At 50.9% G+C, this 20,999-nt stretch overlaps 1 protein-coding gene and 4 non-coding genes across 6 annotated transcripts; all 5 read right to left on the reverse strand.

Moving 5' to 3' along the window:
* Positions 1–226: 226 nt before the first annotated feature.
* On the reverse strand, positions 227–6,836 carry RPL3 (ribosomal protein L3). 2 transcript variants are annotated; one of them, XM_019446922.2, is made up of 10 exons: positions 6,738–6,836; positions 5,586–5,778; positions 4,904–5,072; positions 4,202–4,337; positions 2,890–3,076; positions 2,158–2,318; positions 1,614–1,715; positions 1,045–1,140; positions 527–646; positions 227–328 (listed from the first exon to the last, which is right to left on the reverse strand). In XM_019446922.2, exons 1-10 carry the CDS (start codon positions 6,738–6,740, stop codon positions 284–286), a joined length of 1,212 nt encoding a protein of 403 aa, XP_019302467.1. In that variant the 5' UTR covers positions 6,741–6,836; the 3' UTR covers positions 227–283. The 2 variants fall into 2 exon arrangements, with proteins under 2 accessions (XP_019302467.1, XP_019302468.1); XM_019446923.2 differs by having other exon boundaries at positions 6,734–6,805.
* On the reverse strand, positions 1,258–1,351 carry LOC128775201 (small nucleolar RNA U83B). The gene has a single exon (XR_008419844.1). It is a non-coding gene; the product is annotated as a small nucleolar RNA U83B (small nucleolar RNA).
* Positions 2,748–2,840, reverse strand: LOC128775202 (small nucleolar RNA U83B). Its single transcript, XR_008419845.1, has one exon. It is a non-coding gene; the product is annotated as a small nucleolar RNA U83B (small nucleolar RNA).
* LOC128775206 (small nucleolar RNA U82P) lies at positions 4,338–4,392 on the reverse strand. The gene has a single exon (XR_008419848.1). It is a non-coding gene; the product is annotated as a small nucleolar RNA U82P (small nucleolar RNA).
* LOC128775185 (small nucleolar RNA SNORD43) lies at positions 6,184–6,247 on the reverse strand. The gene has a single exon (XR_008419828.1). It is a non-coding gene; the product is annotated as a small nucleolar RNA SNORD43 (small nucleolar RNA).
* Positions 6,837–20,999: the final 14,163 nt, after the last annotated feature.

A 20,999-nucleotide genomic window follows, 5' to 3' on the forward strand; every position in this document is an offset into this window, starting at 1 on the left:
GCCTGCCGCCCCAGGCCAGTTTCAACAATTCAGGGGCAGACCTGGGCTCCGCTTCTAGCTCCCAACAAGCCCCACCTGCTCCAGGCAGGGGACCAGATAAAATGGTAGGGCAAAAAACATGACATTTTGCTAAGGAGCCAAGGGCAACAACTCTCAGAAAGCACAAGAACCCTCCTGTGGCCACAGTGGAGTGGCCAGACTGGGAAGCAAAACCAGAGGCAGGGGGTCACTGGAAAACTAGTTTTATTGAGATCCCACCAGCTGCCGCAATCTGCTCCTGACGTTAAGCTCCTTCTTCCTTTGCAATTCGGTCTTTCTTAAGTGGTCCCTGTGGAGAGGCGCAGGGGGCAAGGTTAGAGGGGGAGGAAAGAAGCTGGGCACGAATCCCCCACGTATGGAACCAGAGATCCTGCACTGGCACAAGCTCAGGACCCCCAGGAGCCAGTGCAGCTGGGGCAGGCTGACGGAGACATCCCCGGGGAACCATCCCAGCCCCAGCCAAGGGCAGCAGGGTCCGAGTGCTCACCATGAACGCTTTCTTCTCCTCCACGGTCTGGAATCGGCCATGGCCAAACTTGGAGGTGGTGTCGATGAATTTAAGGTCAATCTTCTCCAGGGCCCGCCGCTTGGTCTGCACCAGCAAGGACTGTGGGCCAAGAGGGAAAGGTCAGTTACAGTTCACAGGCCCCTCCCTCATCTGCGAGGGCAGAGGATCACCAGTCTCAATCACAGCCCCTCCAGAGCCAAGAGGAACCCCCTTCCCACACCACCTCTACTATAGCTGGTCTTACCCAAGGATCTCCCCCTGGACGCCAGAGCGATGTATGAAACACATGAAAACAGAAGCAGACAGCTGGGCCAGGCCAGACTGAAATTCCTCCTCCCAGAACTTCAAAGCTCATGTTCAAGGGAAGGCCAAGCCCTGCCCCCCATTTCTTTGAACTCCCCTCAACGAAGTGTGGCCCTGTGTCCCCTATCGACTCCTCCACTGGAGGCCCAAGCCCCGCCTACACCCCGACCACCAGGAAGGGCCGCCAGCCTCACCTTGCGAAGAGTCAGCACTCGCTTCTTGGTTCCCACCACACAGCCTTTCAGCATGACAAAGTCATTGGTCACTTCACCATAGTGGACAAAGCCACCCTGGAAAGAGCAAGGCCATCAGATCAGGACAGAGCAAGTGTAAGGCTAGAGACTGATCAGACAACACACAGGACTCCTTCAGATTCAGGTGCTCCCCTGCCACCTGCCGACCACAGGGCTGTTCTCAGAAGGAAGGCAGCAAGGAACGTTTCCGCAGTTGGACTCGGGCGCTGTGCCCAGCGCTCATTCCAGAGCCTCATCACTGAACAGCTGGGTCTAAGATCCCACTTCTCACCAGCCAGCCCCGACCAGGGCATTGAAGACGTGCCATTTACAAGAACAGACGGCTGGATACGGTCTGTAGGAGACCAGTTAACAGACTGAAAACACAGCCTCGGTGAGTCAGCCAGGACACAAGAGCACCAGGGTCCCACCCCACAGGTGAGGTCTGGCGCAGATTCACAAAGAATGAGAAGGAAATCCCCGCCGGAGCCAGGACTTGAGGCTTTGAGAAAACAGTTCTCATTACTCACCAGAGGGTTGATGCTCTTGTCAGACAAATCATAATCAGTGGAAGCATTGTTCTTGATCAGCTTGCCATCCTTGATGAGGTAGCCCTGGCCAATCTTGTAGATCTACATAAGGGATGGACCGGAGAAACTTAAAAGGAGAGACAGACTCCAGGAAAGCAGCTATCGCCTCAGTCCTAGTGATGGGGCACCCCAGGCTAGGAGCAGAAAGAAAGGCCGGCTGGGCCTAAAGATACCGCCGCGTGTTGGAGACAGTGGCCCCCGCAAAACCTCAAAGGCAAAGGAAAGGCCAGACGTGGCTCTCATCTTTGGTCACCCGAAGGGTCAGCTGCACCAGAACCACCTTCGATGGCACCTTGTAAACCACTGATGTCCACGAGCCAAAACCGTGCCCCATCAGACAAGGGGAGCAACTCCAATCCAAGTGCAGTCCGGAAGCTCCCGCACAACGGAGCAGTGCTAACAGGAAGTGGAAACTGCACTCCCAACACTGGGCTCGTCTCTCCCCAGGTTTAAAGTCTCCATACGAACCCCCCTGGCACCTCACCTTCTTGTTGATCTCAGTGCGGTGATGGTAGCCTTTCTGCCCGGCCCGAGCCACAGAAAAGGCCACTCGGGCAGGATGCCAGGCCCCAATACAGGCCACCTTGCGCAGCCCTCGGTGGGTTTTGCGGGGTAGCTTCTTCGTGTGCCAGCGGCTGGTGACCCCTAGAACAGACACAAGCTTGTTACCCGGGGGTGTCGAGAACGCCTGCCATTGGCCCTTTCCCACTGAGCGCCCAATCTGAGTTCACTCGACACCTGAGTATGGACAGTCAACACCCACATGGACTAGGTGAGTGAGGGACAAGAAGGCTGAACATACACGTGACCCTCTAAGCCCTCTTATTCGCTCCAGTGGATCACCTGCCAAGACAAGACGTAAACCCGTTCTCAACTCAAGAGGCCTCGGAGAACCGGCCGTGCACTAGAATGGGAGCACGTGCACTTCACGGCATCCACCAAGTTCTACACCGTCGGAGGCTGACCCAATTTCCGAGTCCCCTCCGCCTTCTGCAGCGAGCTCCAAATGTAAGGGTTCAGATGTGTGGCCAGATCGCCCCCAGTCCTCCTACCTCCCTGCCACTTGACCACAGGGCTATTCCCAGAGACAGGCAGGGAGGAAAGTTTCTGCCATCTTACTCGTGGGACGTGCCCAGCACTCCTTCCAGGGCCTCGTCGCCAAAGATCTGGACCCGAAACCGCATCTAACCACCACTCGGGCCACCGCAGAGCTCACCTTTGTAGCCTTTGCCCTTGGTGACGCCGATGACATCGATCATCTCGTCCTGCCCAAACACCTGATTCACAGGCACCTGCTGCTCCAGCCTCTCACGGGCCCAGTCCAGCTTCTCGGCCACCGTGCCTCCGTTCACCTGGATCTCCATGAGGTGGGCCTTCTTCTGGCGTAGAGGGAGCAGGCGCATCTAGGAGGGAATCGATACGGCTCAGACACCTGAGCTTCAAGCTCTCCTCCAGCGGCAGAACAGTCTGGCCACCTTGAACCGCACGTTTCTCCACTGGCAAAAACGAAAAGGCTCCTTCCTGTATTAAAATCCCTACTGGGTACCGTTCCCCTTTTCAATTCTGATGCCGGAGTTCACCATCAGGATGGACTGATCCTTAATACACATGGGCCACGCCAACACAAGCAGACCTAACCAGATCCTGGGACCAACTAGCCCTACGTTCCTGATCATCATGCTTTCTGGTGGCTTCCTTTGGCGTACTGCCCCTCGTTTACCCTGGCCATCTATCTTGGCTCTACTGACCGTCAACAAGCCACTCACATTGTGGGAGAGTGGAAATAGCACCTCGGTCAAGAGAGAAGCTGCAAAGTTTAGGGAAAAAAAGAATTCAAACCTAAAGCGTTTCATTAAGCGTGGCCCAGTGCTGTCCTATGGAACTCTCTTCAGTAACGGACACACACTACAAATCTAAACCAATATGGTCATCTTAACCATACTGAAACTGAACAATTTAACAATCGGGGGGTGTATACCCAGAATAATAACTCAAGCAAACTGCGGAGGACGTAGTCATTCTACAGCCAAAGGGTCACGGCAAGTCAGATTTGAAGCGCAAACAGCCAGTGACCTACTACTATTTTCAGTCAAGCATTTCACAATGTCAAACAATCACTAGTTCCTTCCACCACTTTTCCTAAAATGGGACACGGTTTCCCAAATAAAAAGCCTGGAGACACAGCGCCCTCTGTTGGCGACAGAAAAGCCAACCCTTAGGCCTGGAGGAACCGGGCTGCCTTCTCAGGTTTAGACTTTGCCTGGCCTCGGAAATCCAGGGCAGGTGCCGCACCGTGTTGCTGCATCACTTCAAGCAATCCCCAGGCTGCTCGCTGGCCCATCCATCCAGACACGTTTAAGGAACTGGAACCAATCTTACCATCCCTCCAAAATCCCTACACGGTCCGTCTGAGGTGAGAAATCAACTCAGAAGAGAACTAGGGGGGGCTCGGTTCAAGTAGGACTCCGTCTCCCTAGACAGGAAGCGCTGGCGCAGTCCCCCTCTTGTGCGTCCTGCCGAGTGCTCACCTGAGTGTGGGCGATGACGCGGATGACCTGGCAGTACTTCTTCATGCTGCCGAAGTCCTTCTCTAGTTGCTTCTTGCCATCGTCATCCTGCCACTTCTTGCAGTACTTGGTGAAGGCCTTCTTCTTGGACTTATGCCTTCAGGAGCAGAGCAGAGTTGGGGAGGGGGCGGGGCGCAGGCCTTCATCACTCCTCCAAGGGGTGAGCGGAAGGCACACTGGCACCACATAGGGACGGGGCTCATTGCCGGCTTCTAAGGAGCCTTTTCCACCGGCAAGCGGAGCCTGGATGGAGCTCATCGGGCAGAGCCGAGCGGAGCTGAGCAGAGGTCCACAAAGTTAATACAAGTCACAAACATTCAAATACTCACTAATTCTTGCTCCGACTTAGCCATTATTAACCTGACCACGCTCCCAGACGGGAGGACTGGGGGAGTTAGGCACTATCTCAGTTTCTAGCCCTACTCTCCATACTTCCCAGCAACCAAAAGAACACGAGAACTACTGAGTTCTCAGTCAACACCCACTAAGCTGAACGGGAAGGTCTAGAGGTGCTGCTCAAGGTCTGTCCCCAGGAACTGTTCTGCTCAGGACACCAACTAAACCGGACGCCAGAGCAGTTCTAGTTCCTCCCCTGCTAGAGAGAAGACCCGCACAGGGCCCCTGACCCACAGAGCGCATAGCCTCCTCGTCCCTGTCCCTTACCAGTTCTTATAGAAGCGCCTTTTGCACTCATCACTGATGTGCTCAGCGAAGATGGTCTTAAAGGTACGAAGGCCTCGAGGGGTTTCCACGTAGCCCACGACGCCCACAACCACCATGGGCGGGGTCTCCACAATGGTCACAGCCTCCACGACCTCCTTCTTGTTCACCTCTGTGGAAGAGAGGGCGGTCAGACGGGAGGGGGACAGCCAGAGTCGCCGAGGGATTATGACGCTGCGTCTCCAAGTGCCCACTTCAATTAAAGAACGCAACGTGCTTGAGGTAACCAGAAGTTTGCAGAAGTGGGGCCCTTATCGGCAACCTGGACTCCCAGGGGCCAACTTCCCGCGTGCGTTTTGTGTTTCTAACTCAAAAAAGTATCAGGACTCTAAGGCAGTGCGATTTTTCTTCACAACCAGGGACACGGGCAGTATTCAGGCTTTTAGAGTTAAGGCTCACAGGGACGATCTCCCAAATTGGCATACTCCTATGCTGTGTTTTTAAAACTTACTCACGTTAAAGTTCCCGGACTTCAACACATCCCTCCACCTACAGCAATGCCAGCCATCTACAGCCTGAAACACCGATCCCATCAAGAGAGGGTCTGCCCCAACTCCAGTCCGTCCCCATCCTCGGCTCCTAACCACCACCCCCCACCAGCTCCGAGGATGCAGCCTGTACTTACTGGATCCTGGCCTGTCGACCTCCCGCACGATGTGAGTCATGCCGGCCTTGTAGCCCAAGAAGGCGGTGAGGTGGACGGGCTTTGAAGAGTCATCCTTGGGGAAGCTCTTCACCTTCCCACGGTGTCGGCTGCTGCGTTTCCGAGGCAAGAAGCCCAGGGACCCATGCCTGGGAGCGGAGAACTTCCTGTGAGACTAGGAGGAAACAATCCACGTTAGCACTCTGGCTCATCTAAGTAGCTCACTTCTGACGCCCAGCATGCCTCAGTTGAACGCTGAGTCCACACCAGCGACCCCATGAATAAACATGCTAATGTGCGGGGCTGGGTTCACTTGCTTAGAGGGCCACACATCCTAAACGAGTTCTAGCTTTGTCTCGAAACCTCATTTCGTAACCCAAGCAAACGTACTTTCTTCTCTTAACAGGACTAAGACACACAAGGTGGGGGGGGGGGGGTCATTAAAATCACTTCACAGGTGGCTTTATGGTCGAGTCCGCAACAGTTTGACCACGAAGAGACTTCTGGGACAAGCGGCTGGCACTACAGGTTCCCCAGGCCGGACTGATAACACGTAGAGGCCACCAGAACCCGACAGAGCCAAATCAGAACATGACAATCAGCACAGAGTCTCTGTCCGCCCGTCAATAAGTTCATCATCTGTGGTTCCTCGGAACTCCAGAGGCCTTACGGTTGTACGAACCGTCCCACCCATTTCAGCCCGAGGCCTCGGCACCCCTACCCCAGGCTCCCCTCCCGCGCTACTTGGATTTCTGCACCTCCCAGGTTAGCACGAGCAGTGCCTGGCGACCCCACTCAAGAGCCTCCTGGCCTACGTGCTCAGACTCTAAACCGGATTAACACTAAATCGGGAAGGGCGAGATCCGGCAAATTATCTGGCACTTGAGAATTTTCGGGCTCGGGGCCTCCAAACCGGAGCCAGGCCCAAGGGCTTTCGCCAGCCGCCTGGCGGGCCCCAGGTGAAGCACAGGCCTCGGGTCTTTCCAGAAATAGGCCTGGTTGGGGATGTCGCCGAGTCCCCCATGCTCGTCGAGCAGGCCCCCGGCGCCCGCCGAGTTGGGATGGCGGCGATGCGCCGCGGATGGAGTCGTGCCGCCGCGCCAACAAAGAGGGGAGCGCCATGATAACACATACCATCCCGCCGCCGAATGCTGCCGGTAGAGGTCGGGGCTCTGCCGGCGAGCCATTTATAAAGCCCCGCCTGGCTCCGCCCCTTCCGGCGTGCGAGCGCGCGCCCGCGGCGGACGCCGGGTCGTGGGGCGGGCACGGGGCGCCCTTTCCACGCACGCTCGTCCTCGCCCAGAGTTCGTTCTGAGCTGGACGTCCGTTTCGGGGGCGGGGATTAGAGACTATACGGCGAGCGACTGGGTTCAAACTTAGCGAAGCGCCAGGGAAACGTTGGCAGAGAATTGGGCGCAACGACCGTTCAGCGCTAGGTAGCTGCCAAGTTGGATGACACACGCCGTTACGCTGAAGCTAAATGGCCGCGTCTGGTTTTTTGGGTTTTTTTTTTTCATGTGAAATGCCGTCCCCTCCAGGATTGAATAACCCAGCTGTGGGTTTCAGCGCCAAAGCGCCTTCACACGTGACATCCCCTTTCCGTCCCACACGGCGGATCCGCGGTGTTGGCCGTTTGGCGGGCAACCGACTTGGGACGCGTTGCCCCGCTCCCACCCGTTCAGAGTTGGAGAGAAAAGACCGAAAACCGGGCTGCCTGACTCCCAACCCAGAGCTGCTTCCGCGACACCAACTTGCCTTTACTGCTTTCTGATTTCGGACACCCGTCCCTCAAGCCCCGTCTGGGCCATGACTCCGGGTGTCCAGGTGCTGTGGCCCGCGCTCGCTTCTGATGGTCAGTGAGGCGACAAAACCGCCTCACGACCTGCGGTCTCGGGTCCAGCTGCCCAACCTCCCTGACTCGCCCTTCCAGCCTCAGGAGCCCTTGCTGATCTCCGCCTGCCTCCCCCCACCCACGGTGACCCACGAGCTTCCTATTGCTCCCCCTGCTTCCAGGCTTGCCTCTCGAAATCTTTTTAAGAATCACATGTTAAAGGGGCGCCTGGGTGGCGCAGTCGGTTAAGCGTCCGACTTCAGCCAGGTCACGATCTCGTGGTCCGTGAGTTCGAGCCCCGCGATGATCTCGCGGTCCGTGAGTTCGAGCCCCGCGTCAGGCTCTGGGCTGATGGCTCGGAGCCTGGAGCCTGTTTCCGATTCTGTGTCTCCCTCTCTCTCTGACCCTCCCCCGTTCATGCTCTGTCTCTCTCTGTCCCAAAAATAAATAAAAAACGTTGAAAAAAAAATTTTTAAAAATAAAAAAAAAGAATCACATGTTATCTTGTTACTTCCCGTGGCTCCCTGTTGTTTCCTGGGGATTAAGCATTAACTCCCGAGGCTGCCACCCCCAAGGCCTGATACACCCTTTTTGCTGGGGGAGGACACACACACACTGTCTCCCATACGTCACCTTGCACCTCCATCCCACCCGGTCCTGTTACTTGATTCCGGACCTGGCCATTGCACGCTCACACCATTGGTTAAAAAAACATTTCATCTTCACACCATCCCTTGGGGGGTCGGGGGTGGGGGCGGCGCCGATTTCCCTCACTGGAAATAAGATTTCCCTTCTGGGAAATCTTTGGGGCCAGATGTGTTTCCAAACTCAGCATTTTTCATGTTTTAAATAAATCATGCAATATGGTGCACATACTATGTAATCCTCCCCAAACTCTTTAATGAGACACATTAATTCTGTAAAAATATAGATACAGATATAGATACCTTCTTATGGAGTGGGATAAATATAAACGGCTTCACATCGGTTCAAGGCTGACTTTGGCTGCCTAAAAAATTCGTCGGTTTGGTTTTTGCTATCCAGTGGCTTCTGTTTTTAATTTCAGAATTGCAAACGAAAGACTATGACCCATATTGTCTGTCCCCTCCTATAGAGCAAACAAAGTTTCAGGCCAAGAGGAAATAATTTGACAAAAGTCACACAATCAATGAAGGACAGGGCTCAAGTCTGACTCCAGCTTCGGTTTTTCACAGCATCAGACTTGGTGTCCAGTAACCCCCTCACTGGAAAGAGCTCTGGGCCCCCAAATCATTCACTCAATAAGAAATATTTACTGGGGGCACCTGGGTGGCTCAGTCGGCTAAGTGTCTGACTTTGGCTCAGGTCATGATCTCAAGGCTCGTGAGTTCAAGCCCCGCCTTGGGCTCTGTGCTGACAGCTCAGACCCTGGAGCCTGCCTTGGATTCTGTGATCCTTCTCTCTCTGCCCCTCCCCTGCTCATGCTCTGCCTCTCTCAAAATAAACATTTTTGAAAAAGTTAAAATGGCGAAGAGAGTTTAAAAAGGTTTGACAATGTCACTAAAGGTCCTAGACAAACTATTCTCCCTAAAAGGAATTCCTTCCTTACCATCAAGGGAGAAAAGAGAGCATCAAGAGACTTCTGCCATTCCGTTTGTGCATACAGCTCACTGGGTTATTGTCTTGGGCCTCAGGTTCCCCATCTGTCAAATGAGGGATTCGTTCATTCATCTAACAAATGTGTGCTGTGCCAAGCCTGCTCTGCCTAGCCTTGTGCTCAGCTCTGCAACATAGAAATCAAGCAGACATGAAGCACCTGCCCTGGGAGAAACCAGTTTGCCGACATCATAACTGCACCAGAGGCCTGTGCAAAATATGATTGGAATACAAGAGAGGACTGGTGAATCCCTCCCCCCTCCCCCCAGGTCGTGGGCTTCTGCTGAGGCGATGTTATTTGAATTGGGCCGCAAAGGATTTTTATTTGTCAGGCCAAAAGGCAGCTGTCCAGGCAGAGGGAACAATGTGTACAAAAGCACAGAGAATAAAAGATCTGCTCACGGACTGCTTGTGGTTTGATATGGTCCAGAGAGTAGGGGACAGTGGCAGGAGACAAGCTTAGGAAGACAGAGTTCAAATCCCAGCCTAGAATCTAAGGACACTTCATCCTGAGGGCAGCGGGATGCGCTAAAAGTGTTAAAGTACCCGTCAAGGTGGGTGGCCTGGGTGACGTGACCAGTGTGACCTGTAAAGTAAACGTAAAGGAGCCAAATCAGGAGATGGTTAGGATGGACAAGATCTGGAAACGACTGGCATGAGTCATTGGGGGTGGGATGAAGTAAGGAAGACACGAGGGCAAGGATCACGGTATCCATTACGGAATATTGGGTAAATACGACTTTTACAAGGCAAGATTTGTAGGTTTGGGATTCTTTTATAGGGTTAAGCGTATCCTTTCTCCTTCCAAGAACGTGTCTGAGGTACATACCAGAACGTGTGCAGCTCAACAAGAAAAAGGTAAGCAAATGAGGGAAGGGAAAGAAAATGAAGCCAGAAAGGGATCACACGCAAAACACGCATCATAGAACTCTGTGTCTGTGCCGAGTCGTCCTTCCATTTGGTTCCGAGCCTCTGTGCAGCCACATAAGAAAGAGAAATATGATTAGGAGCACATTTCACAATATCCGCATGATGAAAACAAACCGGTAAGTAGAAGGAGTCCGCTGTGCCTAAAATAAGGCTTGAAAGAAATTTCTCTGGGGAGACAGAGAAATGTTTGGCTGAAGGGCCAGCATGGGATGTAGTCGGTAATGCCCCGAGCGTCCTCCCACAGTGAACTCACAGTGGCTATGTACACACAGCGCAGACCAATGAATTCAAGGTAACACACCAGTACGATCCGTGTGAGCGCTTTACGAGAGGCCGGAACAAAGGGGTTGGGTTACCTGATCCCACATTGCTAGTTTCATCCAAAGATACAATCCAGAGCCTGGTGGGGCACCTGGCTCGCTCAGTGGATAGAGCATGAGACTCTTGATCTCAGGGTTGTGAGTTTGAGCCCCACATGGGGTGTGACGCCTACTTAAAACAACAACAACAACAACAAACCCAAGCGCATCTGGGTGGCTCAATTGGTTGAGCATCTGACTCTTGATTTCGGCTCAGGTCGTGATCTCACATTTCGTGGGTTCAAGCCCCACGTCGGGCTCTGTGCTGGCAGTGCGGAACCTGCTTGGGATTCTCTCTCTCTCTCCTTTTCTATCTACCCCCCCTCCCACGCAGGCTCTAAACAAACAAATAAATAAATAAAATCCAGAGTCTGAAAAGAAATGGATGATGTTATTTACAAATGGCCCTCCATCGCTACTGTTTTTTAAAATGGAACTTCTGATAAGCAGCAGAGAAAGGTCTCAGGCTTTGCTCAAATACCTAACGGGCAGATGTTCTGTATGGCCAGGTAAAGCTCTAGGTGTGGACTAACCGTAGTGGCAGGTCAGGAGGACCTAAGCAGGAGCCAAACAGGGATCACATGATGTTTCAACGTCCATCTCTCTCACCGGACCGGAAGTTTCCTGTAGGCAGAGACCATATCCTGTTCCCACGTTCTCAGCACCCAGTACAGGGCCTCGCACAGAGGTCTGGGCCACATCTGTCAGATGAGGGCATGAACACGGGGGACCCAAACTAGAACGTCACAGTTTTACTTTCAAAGGCTCCCTCCCTTGTCCCCTTGAAGCAATAATGCCCCCTCTTTGACATGAGCTCACACCCCGATCGTTTGTGCTGTCACTGATTGTTGCAAAACCACCAGGCCCAGATGAGACGGTTTTTGAGCCAGAGGGTCAGTTAATGTGAGCTTGTGGCATGAGCACCGCTCGAGGTCCCCGAGGCAGGAGCCTGGGCACAGAGGCTCTGGGCCATGGAGGCCCCACGTCCCCGCTCCTCCACCACCGGCTGTCAGGATGATGCCCCACAGGCTGGCCATGGGGGCGTGGCATTTCCTGCCCCTTCCCCTGTGTGGTGCAGGCCTGGTGAAGTTCTATGCCCCCCTGCTGGGGCTGCAGGTGACCGTAGCAAACATGGCCTCCCACTGCCTCTCAGCCCATCTACTGGGCCTCTGTGTCCTGTGCTACAGTAGCGGCAGGTGGGCGGGGGTGAGGCCAGGAAGCTGTGCATAAAGTTGCCACTGCCTATCCAACGGGCCTTGTGGCAGCCACTGACCATGGCCTGGGGCTGGGGCCCCCAGCAGCTCACCATCCTGATGCACGGAGCCTACCACCACATCCCATGGCTCTTGTGACACTTCAAGTGGGAGTCCAGCCTGGTCCTACTCTCCATGGCCCAGCGGGCCTCCTACAGCCCGGCCAGCCTCCACCAAGAGAATGACAAGGCCTTGGAGCCGCCGCTACGAGCCGTGCTGCCGCAGGTGGCCATGTCCCTGCTGGTCTGCTGCCTAGACAGGCTGTGGGTGGCCGTGGGGCGGGTAGGCCGGGCCATGCTGGGCCCAACCTCTAGGGTGGGCCATGCTGTGCTGGGCAGAGTCCAAAGACCTGGATGAGGTCACTGCCATCCTTCCAGCCATCCCCATCCCTGGCCCTGACCCAGCCGCCCGGAGCAGGCTCCCACCGGCCTCCATCAGCCTGTGCCTCGTGTTTGGGGACAAGGACGCCAGTGGGCGAGAAAGAGGCCGTGGCTTTGGGGCCACCGAGGTGCCCGTTAGCAACAGGTTCCAGAACAGCAAGACAAGCAAGATGGCCTCCAGGTGTTCAGGCTGGGGGACCTGGTCTCAGCTCTATCACCACTGTGTGTCTCTGGGGAGGCTCCTTTACCTTTCTTAGCCTCAGTTTCCTTTTTCGTAAAAATTAGACGATAGGCCTCTAGGGAGAGGGGATATATACAATTGGGCCATTTGTAAATTGTAGAGTGTTCTTCCTTCTTTAATGACCCTACCAGAGTGTATAAGACCTCCTTGGAGACAACTTTCATATTCTATCAAAGGATATAAAAAGAAGACCGTGATAAATGGAGTGATGTAGTCAGCTCGTGGATCGACGGACCTAATGTCTTAAAAAATGTCAGTTTGTCTCCAAATTAATCCATACAGTCATTGGGATCCCAACCAAAATCCCAAGGGATTGTGGCAGGGGCTACTCAGAAACAGATTCTAAGATGTATATAGAAAATCAAAGTCCTGGGCGTGCCTGGGTGACTCAGTTGTTTAAGCATCTGACTTTGGCTCAGGTCATGATCTCGCGGTCCATGGGTTCGAGCCCCACGTCCGGCTCTGTGCTGACGGCTCAGAGTCAGGAGCCTGCTTCGGATTCTGTGTCTCCTTCTCTCCCTGGTCTCCCCAGCTCGTGCTCTGTCTTTTGTGCTCTCAGAAGTAAATAAACATAAAGAAAAGAAAATCGAGGTCCTTGAAAAGTTAGGGCTTTTTGAAAAAATGAAGCCAAGATGGGGATTTACTTGACCAAATATTAAGACATATAACCAAAGCACAACAGGAAAAACAATGCGGTAGTGACACAGGCACAGAAAAACAGGCAGATGAATGGAATGGAATGTAGAACCCTAGACATAGGCTGGGTACACACGGAAACTCGATACATGAAAAAAGTGACATCCCAAACCAGTATGAAAGCATGGATTATGTAGCAGAAGGGGTTGGAGAAATTGGTTCACGACAGGAGAAAATAAATACATATGGATCTTGTAGTGGATTGAAGGTGTTTCTCAGAAGATATGTCCACCTGTCAATGCGGCCTCATTTAGGAAAAAGTCCTTTGCAAAGGATTCTTTGAATCAAGGATCTTGAGATTAGATCATCCTGAATCAGGATGGGCCCTAAACCCAATGACTAGTATCTTTTTTTTTCAAGTTTATTTATTTTGAGAGAGGCAGAGACAGCACAATTTGGCCGGGGGGGGGGGGGGCGTGCGAGGGAGAGAGAGAATCCCAAGCAGGCTCCACACTGCCAGAACAGAGCCCGAGGCAGGGCTCAAACTCACGCAACTGTGAGATCATGACCTGAGCCGAAACCAAGAGTTGGACACTTAACCGCCTGAGCCACCCGGATGCCCCTGATGGGTATCTTTATAAGAAAAACTAAGGGAAGGAGAAATACAGAGGGGAGGGCCATGCGAAGAGAGACACAGATTAGCCAAGAAATGTCAAGGATTGCCAGCAGCCACCAGAAGCGTGAAACAGCTTCTCCTTCAGAGCCTCCAAAAGGAGCCCACCCTGCCAGCATCCTGATTTCAGACTTTTCCAGAATGGCGAGAGAGTAAATGTCTGTTGTTTTCGGCCACCAAGCTTTCGGTAACTTGCTACAGCCGGCCACAAGAAACGAATACAGACCCTTACTTTGCGTCTCAGCTCTATACGTAAGGTCCAAAAAAATTTGAGGCGCTGTACCAATGCGGATGGGTATTATTTATGTTATTACAGTGATTTGTATGTGCCCAATGCATTTCTCAGCCTTTGGGAAATAGCTGCCCTTCACTGAGGGCAGAAGAATCTTTTATTTCATTCAGTCAGTCAACCCTTTGAGGAAAGCACTCTTCAATCAGCTCCATTTTAGAGCTAAGGAAACCATCCCGGAAGAACTTAGTAACTTCCTGGGGTGCCTGGGTGGCTCAGTCGGTTAAGCATCCGACTTCGGCTCAGGTCATGATCTCCTTGTTCATGGGTTCGAGCCCCACGTCGGGCTCTGTGCGGACAGCTCGGAGCCTGGAGCCTGCTTCGGATTCTGGGTCTCCCTCTCTCTCTGCCCCTCCCCCACTCATGCTGTGTCTTTCTCTAAAATAAACAAACATTAAAAAAAGATTTGCCGGTGCAGCCACTCTGGAAAACAGTATGGAGGTTCCTCAAAAAATTAAAGATAGAACTACCCTAGGACCCAGCAATTGAACTACTAGGCATTTATCCAAGGGACTCAGATGTGCTGTTTCAAAGGGACACGTTCACCCCCATGTTTAGAGCAGCACTATCAACAATAGCCAAAGCATGGAAAGAGCCCAAATGCCCATCGACGGATGAATGGATAAAGAAGATGTGGTACATAGACACAATGGAGTATTACTCGACAACCAAAAAGAATGAAATCTTGCCATTTGCAACTATGTGGATGGAACTGGAGGGTATTATGCTAAGTGAAATTAGCCAGTCAGAGAAAGACAAAAGTCATATGACTTCACTCCTATGAGGACTTTAAGAGACAAAACAGATGCACATAAGGGAAGGGAAGCAAAAATAATATAAAAACAGGGAGGGGGGCCAAACAGAAGAGACTCCTAAATATGGAGAACGAACTGAGGGTTCCGGGAGGGGTCGTGGGAGGCGGGAGGGGCTCAATGGGTCAGGGGCACTAAGGAATCTACTCCTGAAATCATTGTTGCACTACATGCTAACACTTTGGATGTCAATCAAAAAAATAAAATTAAAAAAAAATTGACCTATTAAAAAAAAAAAAGAATTCAGTAACTTCCTGAGGTCACACAGCAGAATTCGCACCTTCAACCTCTAGCCTTCACATCCCTGTTCAGAATGAGCTCTTTCCAGGGTTTCTGTGGCACCTCCTTCACTGCCACCACTAGCATGGAGGCGTCAGGAAGACAGGCTCTACTGAGTTCCCTGCTGTGTCCCCAGGCCAAGAGTATATATATATGTGAATACGATATGTGTGTATATATGTACATATGTGTGTATATACATAGATATACGTGTGTGTGTATACGTATCTATTCATATATACGTATATATGCATATATGATCCTATGAATGACATCAGATGCCAGTGTCCCCTTTTAGACTTCTGCCTGTGCTATTCCCGCTTGTTTGCTGTTTACAGAGCCTGCTTGCCTCCCAACCCTCAATGTTAAATCCAGGCAACTGTCCCCTCCTGCCTGGATTACTGCACCGGCCTCCAGGAGCATCCTTTTTTCTCCTCCCCTTGCTCCTAAAATCCATCCTCCGCCCTGCAGGCGGCGGGGTAAGATCTCACGCTGTGAATCAGATCAAGTTATTCCACTGATTAAGATCCTCCACTTGGGGGCGCCTGGGTGGCTCAGTCGGTTGAGCGTCCGACTTCGGCTCAGGTCATGATCCCACGGTCTGTGAGTTCGAGCCCCGCGTGGGGCTCTGTGCTGACAGCCCAGAGCCTGGAGCCTGCTTCGGATTCTGTGTCTCCCTCTCTCTCTGGCCCTCCCCCGTTCATGCTCTGACTCTCTCTGTCTCAAAAATAAATTAAAAAAAAAAAAAAAGAAGAAGAAGAAAAAAGACCCTCCACTGGCTTCCCATAGTATGAGGCCGGGGGCTGGGTCCCGGCGCATCCCTGAGTCCCCCGGGGGGAGGGGCCCCATCCAGACCCCGCCCCCCATTCCACCTGCCGCCCTCCCTGCAGCAGAGCCTTTGAACCTGCTGCTCTCCCTGCCTGGAACACGGGCTGACTTCCACTCACTCTTGTTAAACCATAAATGTTAAGAGATGATAAAATCGCGACTCTTGTGCAGGTATAAAACGAACATATATCAAAGATTTTATTTAGTGCATTAATTAATGAGAGAACTAGACAGATGCCACAGCTGGTTCAAAGGAAAAGATGCGGAACCACACATTCATATGGAGTAAAGAAATGTCGAAATGAATTTACAAACAGATGTAAAATTGACTTTCTCCCGGGGGGGGGGGGGGAGGGGTGTCCTTCCACTGGACCGGATTTATTTGCATACCTATAGATAAGGGTTATTTTCGTAGCTGCACTTTATCTACAATCCACAGAGCCATAAAACAGTTTCACAGCAAAGAAGAACCTTTTAAACTGCATCAAACTAGATAATCCCCCGAAGCTTTGAGCATGTCAGCAAAAAAAAAAAAAAAAAAAGGACAGCCAGCGATCTCGTTTGCTTGTTCCAAAATAAATTTTTGGAATTAAGTTTTTCTTCCACTCTTCAGATTGTACCTTATACATTACTTCTTGGGAAGCCTCCTCCAATCACCTGATGGTACAATCTGGTCTCCCTCCCCTCCTCAGACCTTATCCCCCATGGTGGATTTTATTTATTTGTTTGTTTGTTTGTTTGTTTGTTTGTTTACTAAGCTTTAGGCCCAACCTGGGGCTTGAACTCAAAACCTGGAGACCAAGCGTCACGCGCTCTACCAGCTGAGCCAGCCAGGTGACCGCCTCTTTGCAGATTTTAAATGGTCACTGTCAGCTGCTTTAAAGAGGGTGCCTCTCTGTCTTGCACAGCACCGAGCACATAGGCAGGTTTCGTAAATACTTGTGGATGAATGTGCGGTGAGCCTGTTAGTTTGGGGGATATGTAAATATTATCAGTGGAGCCTCAGGTTTGGACCTCCTGGGTCCCTCTAACCAAAATGTATTTCTCTGCCCTGGGGGAACATGAAGGTGAGAAGCCCCTCCCCCCAGAATCCCCAGCATTTTCCTCGTTTGACCAGCTGACCTAATAGCCACCCGAGTCTTTGTTTCCTCGGGTGTAAAGTAGAAAGAATCACATTTGAATCAAGGGGTCATTCATTCATTCATTCAGTGAATTCATTCATTCATTCATTCATTCAGTGAATTCATTCATTCATTCATTCATTCAGTGAATTCATTCATTCATTCATTCATTCAGTGAATTCATTCATTCATTCATTCATTCAGTGAATACGTAGGATTGATTGCCTGTTACACACCAGATTCTGTTAGTCGATGTACAAGGAACAAATTTAGAATCTCTAAAAGTAAGAAAGAGGATTTTATTCCAGCCCCAGTTAGGACAGCTGCCTGGGAAACACGGTCTTCAGAGGGAAGAACGTGTTTCAGAGAATGAACAGGGTTATGTACTTTTTTTTACATCTTGTAAAAAGCTCAAAAGATTATAGGTTAGCAGATAGGTGGGAATCACAAGTTTTATCAGAAAGGAATGCAGGGAGTGGGAGCATTGATAGATATCTCAAAAGGGGTGCCTGGGTGGCTCAGTCGGTTAAGCGTTTGACTCTTGATAACAGCTCAGGTCGCGATTTCAAGGTCGCGATTTCGAGGTCGTGAGATCGAGCCCCACATTGGGCTCTACGCTGCGTGTGGAGCCCGCTCAGGATTCTCTCTCTCTCTCTCTCCCTCTCTCTCTCTGCCCCTCACCCGCTCATGCTCTCTCGCTCTCTCTCTCTCTCTCTCTGAAAATGAATAAACTTTTTTTTTTTTTTAAAGGACAAGATGGTTTTCCTTCAGGCGCTCATTCACAAAGGAGCTGCACAATACATGTGTGGCGGGCCATAAATCGGGCTTCTGGTTTGAACAAAGTTTATATACAGTCATGCTGACTTAGAAGTAAATCTTTTTTTTTTTTAAATTTAATTAGTCTTTCTCTGACTAATTTCACTTAGCATAATACCCTCCCGTTCCATCCACGTAGTTGCAAATGGTAGAAGGAAATCTAAAGTGGCTTCCGTCGTGTCTCAGGACTTTAGAGAGCTTTTCTGTCATCAGTTATACTCATGACATATAATTCTTTGTATAATTATAATATCCATTCTCTCAATCTTCAAAATCCCTTACACCAGGACTTCTCAAGCTTTAATATGCAAACCAATCACCAGGCTTGTTAGAATGTGGGTCTGATTCATGAAGACTAGGTCTGCGGCTGCTCTTTGGGGCACCCTTTAAATAGCAAGGCTCGGGGCGCCTGGGTGGCTCAGTCGCTCAAGCGCCCGACTTCGGCTCAGGTCACGATCTCACGGTTCATGAGTTCGAGCCCCGTGTCGGGCTCTGGGCTGACGGCTCGGAGCCTGGAGCCTGCTTCGGATTCTGTGTCTCCCTCTCTCTCTCTCTGTCTTTTTCCCCGCTCATACTGTCTCTCTCCACCTCTCAAAAAATGAAGAAATGCTAAAAAAAAAAAAAAAAAATCTTTTTAAACCAATTAGATCTCCAAAGGTACTCAGTTGAATTTTTGTTTTATAATGCAACAAATCGCAATTTCTGGGAGCGAAACCCGGGCATGAGGCATTTGGAAAAGTTCTCCAGATGATTCTAAAATGTAGCCAAGATTGAGAACCACAGGATTGAAGAATTCCACATGAGGGTCGAGTTGGTAGGTTTCAGCAGTCGTCCAGCCAACCAATCTCTTCCAGATTGGTGATGTGTGCCCAGTTCTGCCCTGGGGGTGGGGGATTTGGGGGGTGAACCCATCTGGTGTTCGTTCAAGGTACCTGGAGAGGTGGGAGAGGGTTGACGGTGGAAGAGGAGGTGAGGCACGTCTTCTAGAAGGAGGCAGCTCTCCTCAGAGGTGAGAAGGTTTCTGTGGCCTGCCCTATAGGCTCCTGGGCTGGGTGATTTCTGCCAGGTAGGGTTCTCAGGACCTAGGGTTACCCTGGTGTGCTTCTTGGGCACAGAATCCCCTGAAAAACAATAAATGCACATCAGTCACGATGTGCTGGCAGGGCAGAGTCTTCTTGGGATTCTCCCTCACCCTCTTTCTCTCTGCCCCTTCGCTGCTCGCCTGCGCTTTCTCTCTCTATCTCAAAATAAATGAATAAACTTAAAAAAAAAAAAGACTATAAAGGTCATTTTTAAATATGGGAGAAAAATCCCTGTGACCTATGGATGCCGAAAGTCTTAAATAAGGCCCCAGAAACACAAATAATGAAGGGGAGGAAATGATTGTATTAGGCTGTGTCAAAAGTAAGGTTTGCTTTTCAGGGAAGGACATTGTAAACAACGCTCACAGAGTACGCACTAGGTGCCTGGCACGGTTCTGTGTGTTTCCTAATGTTACGCCTCTTAACCCAATCATTCTTGGTGCCGTGCGTAGCCGCACGTCAGTACATGGAGAATCAGAGCCGTAGAAAGAGGTACACTTGAAAGTGGCGAGAACAGATTCAAGCTCCCGGAGGCAGGGACCAAAGTGCGGGCGCTCAACCCGGGGTCCGCAAAGGCTTTCTGGAAGGGACCAGAGAGTACACGTTTTGGCTTCGTAAACCATACAGTTGCAAGGATCCAAAGTACGCTCCGGTGGCATTAGGGTTACGTTAAGCTAAAGACACCTGAACAAACATCAGCCGCAAGAAACTTCTTTGCTGCCTCATGCACGACTTCCTGAAAGATACAGCCACACAAATTTCCGGTCTGAGTGATTCACAGCCGGAATGGAGACTAACCATCGTAACCTGAATAGTTGCTTCAACAAACTTTATCTGAAACCGTCACACCTTCTATCTAGAGCCGTGGGCAGCGGCATCAGGTGGGGAACATGGTAGAAACACAGATGCCCAGGCCCCACCTGTCATCACCCTGAGCCTCTACGTTCTTTCTGAGCTCACCCTGGGAGGCTGATGCACACCACACATGGGAACCTCTGCTTGTAGGGAAAGAAAATAATCGTGCCTCCTTCCATCTACCCTTCTAGGTTCTCAGCTGGGGCTCTGTAATAAGTGACAAATTAACAAGAGAAAAGCAAACAGAATTGTGTTAACACTCTACATCTCCTGTATACATGGGGAAAACCCAGGGACGGGTAGCTCAAAGAGGCGATTAAAACTCGGGCTTATCTGGCATCTTCAACAAAGAATAAACACGTGTGTAGAGAATGACAGGGCAAAGGAAACTGTGTTAGGCTTCCAAGGGTGGCAAATGGTGGGAGAGGGAATATATGGGGGGGGGGGGGGAAGGGATCTAATGGAATGTGGTTTGTTTTCAGATTCCCCTGGAATGTGGTTTATCTTCAGATTCCTCTGGTGCTGCCATTGGGCTCATAACAGTCCAGAGCGGTCTCCAGTAAAGGAAAAGTTAAACCCTAGAAAGGAAGAAGGGGGAAGAGAGCTCTTCCTGCATTTGCTACTTTTTAATTGCCTTCAGCTCAAAATAATTCTTATGTCAAAAAGGCATATTTCGGGGTATCATATTCTAGTTTCCTTCAATGATATTTCTGTACAGTGAAATAGTTTGCAGTCTGTTAGCCAGAATTAGGTAGCTCTATATAGAGTGACATGAAAAGACTTTCAAGACACATTGTCAAGGGAAAAAAGCAAGTCATGGGAGCAACACAAATGCTATAATCCTACTTATTTAAAAATGAGATACATGTCCACGCATGCAAAGTGAGTAAATTCATAGACAGCCAACCAGAAGGTGGCTTAAACCGTGGATACTTTTGAGGAGCGAGGTGGGCCTAAGGGGTGTGGGTGTGAAGGCAGCTTTCCCAGATGGTCCCGTATAGCCTGCTGTGTGCTTCACGATAATGTACTCATTGTTAATTACTTGCGCAATTTTTAAAAATAAAAATCAAAGAGAACTTCTGAGAAGAAACAAAACAGGAATCATCTGGACTTTTTCAAAATATAGATACCGCCCTGGGGCCTGCTGAATCAGAAGCTGGGGCAGGGGAGGCACAACCATGTGGTAAAAGAACTCCAGGTAATTCTGACGGCCACACCCCCCTTAAGCACCACTCAACTAGGGAAAGTTGGGGCAAGTGACTTAAACTGAAAATCCAAGTAATTATAAAAGTCTTTTCTGTGCACCAGAAAGCTCTGTGGGGACATCACACAGCTCTGATTGGGAGGCGCTGAGCAAATCCCTTCCCATCTCTGGG

The sequence above is a fragment of the Panthera pardus genome, unplaced genomic scaffold, assembly GCF_024362965.1.
Source record: "Panthera pardus isolate Hobbes unplaced genomic scaffold, ASM2436296v1 HiC_scaffold_6, whole genome shotgun sequence".
Taxonomy (NCBI): Eukaryota; Metazoa; Chordata; class Mammalia; order Carnivora; family Felidae; genus Panthera; species Panthera pardus.

Coding starts and splice junctions, on each gene's coding strand:
- RPL3 (XM_019446923.2), bottom strand. CDS start 6,790: ATGGCTCGCCGGCAGAGCCCCGACCTCTACCGGCAGCATTCGGCGGCG. Junction 1,716..2,157: donor GCACTGAGATCAACAAGAAG/GTGAGGTGCCAG, acceptor TCCCTTATGTAG/ATCTACAAGATTGGCCAGGG. Junction 647..1,044: donor GAGTGCTGACTCTTCGCAAG/GTGAGGCTGGCG, acceptor CTTGGCCCACAG/TCCTTGCTGGTGCAGACCAA.